Below are 9302 nucleotides of genomic sequence, written 5' to 3'. Positions count from 1 at the left end.
GGCTGGGTTGGGATCATAGTGAATAGATAATTTATTTTTTGGGGGAATTGACATTTTGACAGTTGATATTCTACCTATTAGTGAGAGTGGTAAGTTTAGCCATCTTTGTGTGTCGTCTTCTATTGTTTTTAACAGTGGGATGAAATTGAGTTGAAATAACTCTGACAGCCTGGGTGAAATGTTGATTCCTAGATATCTGATATTCCCTGAGGGGAAAGGGAAGGATGGGCTCTGAGCTGCAGGACTCCTATCACCCCCCCACAATGGCAAGATGATTGACTTCGACCAATTTATAGCGTAGTCTGATATTTTAGAGAAGGAGTCTATGAGTTTGGTAGTTGCTTGTAGTGAATTGGTTGGTTCCTGTAGGTATAACAACACATCGTCTGCATAGAGGCTGATTTTATGGTGAGTATTGTGTGTAATGATTCCTTTGATATCATCATTTTGTCTGATTGCTGCTGCGAGAGGTTCAATAAAAAGGGCAAAAAGAGAGGGGGAGAGTGGACATCCCTGCCTGGTTCCCCTGTGAAGTGTGAAGCTTTGTGATGTTAGTCCGTTAGTAGTAACAGTGGCCCTGGGTGACGTGTATAGTGTTTTAATCCAGTGAATAAACGACTCTCCGAAACCAAATTTTTGTAATGTCCGGAATAAAATGACCAGTTTACTCTATCAAAAGCTTTTTCTGCATCTAGTGAGGTGATTATTACATCGAGGTTTTGTTGTTTGGTTATATTCATTAGATGGAATAATCTGCGCATGTTATTTGATGCGAGGCGTCCTTTAATAAATCCTGTTTGGTCGGGGTGAATTAAGGTGGATATGACTGTTTCCAGTCTGGTGGTTAGCGCTTTAGTTATTATTTTAATATCTGTGTTGATCAGTGAGAGGGGGTTTATAATGCAATGACCGACGTTAAATGATTCATGTAGTATGGGTGATATATAGATCAGAACAGTTTGTATGGATAATAATAATCAAAAACGCTGAAACTCACCCCAGTCTCCTCTTACCATTGGGTGATGAGCGTGGAGCAAAAAGATCGCTATTATGGGATGTTTATCTATGCAATCCATTTCCAGGTTGTATAATACTATATACGTCCAAATAATGTTGTTTATTGAGTTATGGCAACGGATCAATATCCAGTGTGTCAAGATGGAGTCCCGCGAGCGATAGCGAGTGGCCGGACGGAATAGGGAGACACACCGGCGTCACAATTATCAACATCCGGTTGCAACTCGCCGATCGGCCACCAGGTGGCGGTATTGAAGCGTTGGAGAGTTGAGCGGAGATCTACAGCAACAGTCAAGGATCCGTGGGTGAAATATGAATACCATGACAGAAATTTTAAATATTGATCTCAAAGACGCTGTAAAACGTCATTGGCAGATTACGCATGGCGAGGAATGACGTTATAATTTACTATACATTTTTTTAAATGTGTCGTTGTATTCTTGAGGTGCTCTCAGCGTCTTCCCTGCTGAGTCCTTTACTGCAAGTATAATTGATTTTTCTTTGTTTTTTTTTAGTTGGTTGGCTAGTGGTCCTGTCTTAATCTCTGTATCAAACATTTAGTTTTTTTATTTTGTATTTCATTAAGCTGAAATTGTAATTTGTGTAAATCCCTCAAAATGGATTTGTTAGGGTCATTAACATATGCACTATTTAATTCCTCTATTTTTTTTCAGATTATTTTCAAATTAGAGATTTTTTTTTTCTTATGTGATGAATATGATATGATGTTTCCTCTCAATACGGCTTTGGCCGTTTCCCATAGTAATGTGGATGACATTTCTGGAGAGTCGTTCGTTTCCATCAAGGATGTCCACTCTTTCTTGAAATATTTGTCGAATTCAGGGTCTTTCAGCAGTGATGTGTTGAAGCGCCATCTCTGGGAAGGTGGTTTGGGGTGATTAGTATTTAGAGTGAGGGAAACAGGTGCATGGTCACTGATTGTAATGGGATGGATTTTAGAATCACAGACGTCTGGTTGGATTGAGTTGCTGGTAAGAAAGAAATCAATTCAAGAGAGAGACTTATGGACATGTGAGAAATGTGTATACTCTTTAGAGGAGGGATGGCTTGTGCGCCAGCTGTCGCCAAGACCAAAATCTGTCATATATTGTTTCAGTGTGTCAGTGGGATGCCAATTTCTTGATTTGCTTGTTCTGTCAATAGTGGGATTAATAACTGTGTTGAAGTCACCTCCAATTATGATAGTTGAGTTGGGGTGATTACTTAGTGCTGAGAAGAAAGAGTGAAAAAAAGTGCGGTCATCAGCATTAGGACCGTAAATACTGGCAATGGTCATGTTGTGATTATAAACAGAGCAGTTGACAATGATGAAACGACCCTCTGGGTCTGAAAATGTGAAATTGTGAGTGAGTGGCAGTCGTTTATTCCATAGTTAATTCTCTTGTTGAATTGAGTTCTAGTGCTCTGCTGCAACATGTTGTATGACAAAATGGTATAAGAATGCAGTAACGACTGCCTTTAATCTACAACTATACGATGTTTTTGTCTTTTTGAAAACAATGGTAGTCAGCAGAGGACAAGGGAAGACAACAGATGACCTAGAGCAGTAGTAGAGCAGTAGTAGAGCAGTAGTAGAGCAGTAGGGGATCAGTAGTAGAGCAGTAGTAGAGCAGTAGTAGAGCGGTAGTAAAGCGGTAGTAAAGCAGCAGTTACCTCATGGACAAAGAAGACCTTGGCACCAGTGTACAGACCCACTCTGACTGTCGCCCTCACAGCTGCATTCATACCTGTGGGCACAGAGTGTTCAGCATTCGCATTATGTCACTTTTATGATGACACCATAATAATATTGTGTATCACAGCCTTGTTGTGTCACAAGGTTGTAGTGTTTCTGTGGCTGACATAGCAATGGCCCCTGTAAATGTCCAAACCCAATCCCCTCCAATGTACGGTTTCCCCCACCCCACCTACCCAACCCCCTCCAATGTACAGTTTCTTCCCCCTCAAATGTATATACTCTTTTTTTAGACTCCTTTTGTACACATAAACAGTACTGTATATTTGTAGATATGGTATGTCATAAATGTCTAGATGCAACAGTACTGTCTACCTGTATGTCATGTGTGTCATATATGTTATGATGAATTGAAAATGGGGGACCCTGATGTAAACAAGACGAAGGGGTCTGCATCCCCTTAACAATTGTTTGTATTGAGCTGTACTGTATTGTACCCATTCTGCAATCTGTTAATACAATTTTCAATCAATCCATCAATCCATCAATCAATCAATCAATCAATCAATCAATCAATCAATCAATCAATCAATCAATCAATCACATTTCCTATGAATCCTTTATAGAAGCATAAATGGAACTGCTCCACTGGGACAATGGATACCCGCTGGTCTGGAACCCTGTGGTAGAGGTGGAATATTTGCGCTGCACAGAGGTTGTATAAAGTAGACTAGGTTTCAGTCACCCCTTTCCCTCTCAGCTAACACATGGGAACCCCATACATGTGGATAGATTACAGTTTTTCTCAATTGCTTTGGTGCATTTCTCTGATCAGAATTAAAGTTCTCATAACTGTTAGTTCAACCTCCACAACATTTTGTAATTTGTGCACATCATAGTAGCAGTTTCTCATTCCTCCGAACAAATTGCAAATGCTTTTGGACATGCATCAATTGCTTTCATACAATTCTCTGCTGTTTTATAACATTATCATTTGCTTAGGTCATGTCAGTCAAAATGAACTATACTTATGACTGCTGAATAGTCATTCCCTATAAAACTAATAGTCCTCATTTCATTGCTTGAGTCATTACATACAAATATGTTGAACTAGTTGTCAAAATCTGTCAAGCAAATTTTATACATTTCTTTATAATTTTTCCCCTGAATGGAGCTGGATGCCAGGGAATCGCTGCACACATTCATATATGTTGATGAGGCGGGTTTCAATCTGGCAAAAGGTAGAAGGCGTGGAAGGAATCGCATTGGACAGAGAGCAACCACTGATGTCCCAGGCCAACGAGGAGGGAATATTACAATGTGTGCAGCCATCTCAGAAAACGGCGTCCTCACCCATATGCCCCGCATTGGTCCATACAACACACAACATCTGCTGACTTTTTTAGACACTCTTTACAGGGACATAGTCCCTGAGAATGAGAGGGGTCTAAATGGCGACCATCTGACCAAGTACGTTGTTGTATGGGATAATGTGCGTTTTCACCACGCAATTCTTGTCACACAGTGGTTTGCAGCACATGAAAGGATGCTGGTGGAATATCTCCCTCCCTACTCCCCATTCCTGAATCCAATAGCCAGACAGACAGGAACGTCTGGATGTGAATGAATGATTTACAGTACTGTGTATGTTGTATGTTCCAATTCAGTTCCAATATGTACTGCAATATTGTTTACAGTTGTGCACAGCTCTACCCAAAGGCCAAAGGGTGTTTCTTATGTTTGTTGTAAATTAGTTTGTATTTTTCTTTTGCACAATGCTGTGAACAAATTAAAATTGCAAAGAGCATATGCAGTAAAAATGTGAAACATACGTGTCTTGTACTCATTTACCTCACTAAATACAGCAATGTGTAACTGTAGATTTCAAATGGCTGTGCAAATAGTGTATAGTGCTGTCTTGAGCATTTTCAGAAAGTGTCACCAAGATCTGACTTTTTTGCATTGGAAAACACTTACAGAGTGAACTGTCATAACGAAAACATGGCAAAGCCATTTGACTATCTTGTTCATAAACAATGGTGTCAGGACTTTTTATTTTGATGACAGTGACACTTTCATTGACATGAATACCTGCTTTTGAGGAATGAATTATCCATTTTGAGCAAGTGACACGCTTCTGCAGGTTATCACCTCGGTTTTGCAGTTTGTACTAATTGTTTTGAGAAATGCACTAACAGTTATGAGAACTTTAATTCTGATCAGAGAAATGCACCAAAGCAATTGAGAAAAACTGTAACAGCGACAGACAGACAGACAGACAGACAGACAGACAGACAGACAGACAGACAGACAGACAGACAGACAGACAGACAGACAGACAGACAGACAGACAGACAGACAGACAGATAGATAGATAGATAGATAGATAGATAGATAGATAGATAGATAGATAGATAGATAGATAGATAGATAGATAGATAGATAGATAGATAGATAGATAGATAGATAGATAGATAGATAGATATATAGATAGATAGATAGATAGATAGATAGATAGATAGATAGATAGATAGATAGATAGATAGATAGATAGATAGATAGATAGATAGATAGATAGATAGATAGATAGATAGATAGATAGATAGATAGATAGATAGATAGATAGATAGATAGATAGATAGATAGATAGATAGATAGATAGATAGATAGATAGATAGATAGATAGATAGATAGATAGATAGTATAGATAGATAATTATGTCATAGTCATCGTTTGTTATTGTTTTCACAGCCTGTATACACACAAGAACAACCAAACATAGCCACAAGGAAAACAACACAGTCACAAGACCACGAGTCCATTAAACGGTGTTGCTACAGTATGTCGAGGGCAGTGAGGACAGAGACCAAGCTCTTACTTTACTGTGTGTGTGTTTTTTTTAACAGATCAGAGATCTGTATCTGGGGGATGGGAGTGAATGAGCAGAGCAGAGGAGAGAAGGGAACAGAGGGAAAGGGACAGTCCACTCCTCTTGACCTCACTATGTGACAGACACATGGTGGAAAGGTCAGGGCTCTAAATTTAGGACCCCCCCACCCGCCGATAATAGATACTGAGAGAGAGTGAGAGAGAGAGAGAGAGAGAGAGAGAGAGAGAGAGAGAGAGAGAGAGAGAGAGGAGGAGGAGGAAGGAAAAAAGAGGGAACCCTAAGTTCAACACAGATGAACTCTACTGTAAGTGTGAAGGGATATGGTTGCAGAGAGGAATTGGAATATGGAGGAATGTTAGACGAGGGAGGGAGAGATTGAAGGGCTTGGTGTTGTGAGGAAAAACAATTATCCTTAGGTAACTTCATAGATAGGGCTGGGCGGTATGGAGGAAATCAATACCACTGTAATCATAACACGCGCACACACACACACAACTGTTTAGCTGTGACCAGCAACTCTATAGGTCACTCTCAGTCGGTCGGTTTAGTCTTTTGGTCGGCCCACAAAAATTTCCCCCACCCTGTAGTGGCCAGGTTTCGCCCTGGCAGGCTGAAGTTGGGCATGGAGGTCAAGTTTGTGTGTGTGTGTGTGTGTTCATGCCAATCGGCTAAAAGGGGGCGTGGCAATGGGACTGGCCTCTCGCAACAAAAGGTCTAAGCTATTGTGAATTATGAGCAAGGTGCCAACCTGCTCATTGGGAGCAGTTAGGGGTTAAGTGTCTTTCTCAAGGAAACTTCAACACACTGCCTGGGAGGAGCGGGAATCGTCGAACAAGGAACCTCTGGATTACCAGACGACTGCTCTACCTCCCTGTTGCCTCGATATCGACATATATCACTATACCATATGCGTCACGATATGCTCCCACTGAAAGACTGAAGTCCTATTGAATTATTGCCCGGTGCTATTTATAGAAAACTTAAAGTTAAAGTTCAGACAAGCAGCCAGACGTTCGGGAGGACGGATGACACCCTCCATCCCCGACTCACACTAGAAGGTTGTGCAGGGTTAGTATCCGACGTCTCAAAGGTCACGGAGAAGGTATCCGTCGTCGAACTAAAGGTCAAGGGTCAAAGTCTGCCTGACTCCCTGCAGACGGCGATGAAGAACCTCCTGTTCCGTGAGATTAGATTGCTCTATGACTACTGTACGTTAACCCTTTCACTGCCACACTACAGAAGGTTACCCCTTTACTATCACACCGTCGGTAGTGTGATAGTAAAGGGTTAACCTTCTGTAGTGTGGCAGTGAAAGGGTTAGCCGGCTGTCGTGTGGCAGTGAAAGGGTTAACCTTCTGTGTATTGTCGCAGGGAAAGGGTTAACTGTTTGGTAGTGCGGCAGTGAAAGGGTTAAAGTCACAGAAGTACTGTCGTCTGTCCAAAGAACCAAGTCCTACAGCAGGACCATACAATAATAGCTATTAGCAAAATCAGCTGCACACATAACGAGCAATCTGCATCTTCATGTTTAGTAGTATAGTCGACTCATTGTGTTGATTTCTGAACCTTCGTTTCTGGGTGAGCGCTACTACTTAATAAACATAATAAACAATAATAAACAGATCTGCTATTTCTGTCTGCTATGGGATCCTTGTCTCTTATCTTAGATTATGCAATATCAATATAATCACAGCTATGTTTGGATCTGACTGGACAAACCGATTCAACGCAGCAGTGTTATTTCTAAACTAAAACTTCATACACGTTGTGACGATTTCTATGGATTCCAGCTTCGCGTCCGTTCCTTTCCCCGCTACTTGTCAAAACAGAAAGACACGGAGGACCAGTGTTGATCTATGGCTATGCTACCTGTCTCTAGATGACGAATGCCAACAATAACTACACAGAGACAACGACACCACAGCCTGGACTGCAGGACCATCCTGCTACCATCCAGCAACTCACTTTTTAACAACAAAAACTGTGAGGTCACCAGGCCAGGCCACACAAGGTCTCGCCCTCACACAACCCTGGGACCTGTATACTGTATATTCCTTACCCGCTCTCAATAGTTATACCGCTGGCCAGTAGGGCTTGCTACCATAGTGTATTCATACCTGTTTCAATTTACTCAGTAGTCCTCATTTGTATATATTCCATTTTAATCACTTGTACATTACTGTTGCACTTCACTGTTACATCTGCACTCTGGTTGGATGGCAAGTTCTTTTTGTTGGACTGTACTTGTGCTGTATGATGACAATACATTTGTTTCTAATCTAATCCAATCTAATGTAATCCAATCTAAACTAATCTAATCTAATCGAATCATCCTTCACTCACCCTGAGCATCACCGCCTGAGGTCAGCACGGCGATGGACCGACCCACCCCCATCTTGGTGGGGTCCACATGAGCTTGTTGTGCCATGGTGGTAGAGCTCCTCTGGGCTGAGGGAGATAGATAGAGAGGATAGAGGGTTAGCCTTGGTCCTGACAGCCCCCGTGGTTGGTGCAACCCACTGCTGTGCGGAGAGTCTCACCTCTCTCTACTCTGCCTGATCTGGAGAGTGACAGGACGAGGCAGGGGGAGTCGTTTTAACTACCCTCTGCTTGGCACGTACTGAGAGACGGTACATTCTCACACACACAGACACGCGCACGCACGCGCAGTCTAGACAGATATAGTGGTCAGACCAATATTATCTGCAGATACGTATAAGCCTTTCACAATATAGTGTGAGAGACAAATGTTATAAAGCTGATAAAGCAGCTACAGTACAGAATCCCTAACATATAGCAAGATACAATAGCAATATAAATGCATATGCATGTGCATCCTTTGGCATGTTAAAACAGTGTTCCATTATGTTGTTCTAATAGAAAATGGCTATGTCCTATCTTGTTGATATACTGTATCTAACATTTAAAGGTGCTATAGATAACATTCAGCCACTAGACATCGCACTAAATCACCAGCATGTCAGACCAAAACAATGGTGTGCTTACATAGGATTACATAGGGTATGTTAATTATCATTGAACTAAGTGCAGATCAAACTGTCAAACTAGGTGTTGCAGATCAAATATGAATCAAGATCCTGCAAATGTATACTCTATTTCTCGTGTAAAATGTTGTCAGAAATATATTTTAGGTTCAACTTTAGGTTGAAAATGAGAAAGTTGACGAGTGAGCAAGCTGCCATTTTTTTTAGAATACAGAAGCAGAGAAACAGGGACAACCTACCGACAATATTGCTTTATGAAAAACAACAATAGCGATTTGGATGATATTATCGTCCAAAATAAATTCTGAAAAGATGCATATGTGGCAGCTTTTATTTTGAAAAACTCTGACCGAAAGTCTTCTTGTTGTTGTTGCTAGCTTGGATTAGGCTATCGATCTGCTGGAAAAAGTAGGGAACTCTTTCATTTGAAAGCGGCACAGAGGACAGAGTGCAGTAACCAATCAGGAGCAAGTCCTCCCACAGATAGAATAGCTTATTAAGAAATTAGATTTTTTTTTAAAGAAAATGTAACCAAAACAAACAGCTTTTTCCTGTTTTCTCATTTCTGCCACTGTCTAGTTTGGTTTTTTACCGATAACCAGGACAAGGAGAATTTAAAATAAAAAAATTAGAGAACGGAAATATGAGTAATTTTCTGGTTTCTATCACTTTGGATTCAATCCAATAAACAAAA

The 9302-nt window shown here is 40.9% G+C and overlaps 1 protein-coding gene across 1 annotated transcript in view; it reads right to left on the bottom strand.

Annotated features, from left to right (window-relative positions):
• Positions 1 to 8173, bottom strand: part of pfkmb (phosphofructokinase, muscle b) — a 26232-nt gene extending 18059 nt beyond the window's left edge. Inside the window, 3 exon segments of the mRNA XM_084315629.1 lie at positions 2692 to 2765; positions 7947 to 8051; positions 8144 to 8173. Of these exon segments, the coding sequence (XP_084171755.1) occupies positions 2692 to 2765; positions 7947 to 8031 (159 nt within the window). The 5' untranslated portion in view covers positions 8032 to 8051; positions 8144 to 8173.
• Positions 8174 to 9302: the final 1129 nt, after the last annotated feature.

The sequence above is a fragment of the Notolepis coatsorum genome (genome assembly GCF_963971535.1).
Source record: "Notolepis coatsorum genome assembly, chromosome: 6".
Classification (NCBI taxonomy): Eukaryota; Metazoa; Chordata; class Actinopteri; order Aulopiformes; family Paralepididae; genus Notolepis; species Notolepis coatsorum.
This window is presented reverse-complemented; position numbering and strand designations above follow the sequence as displayed.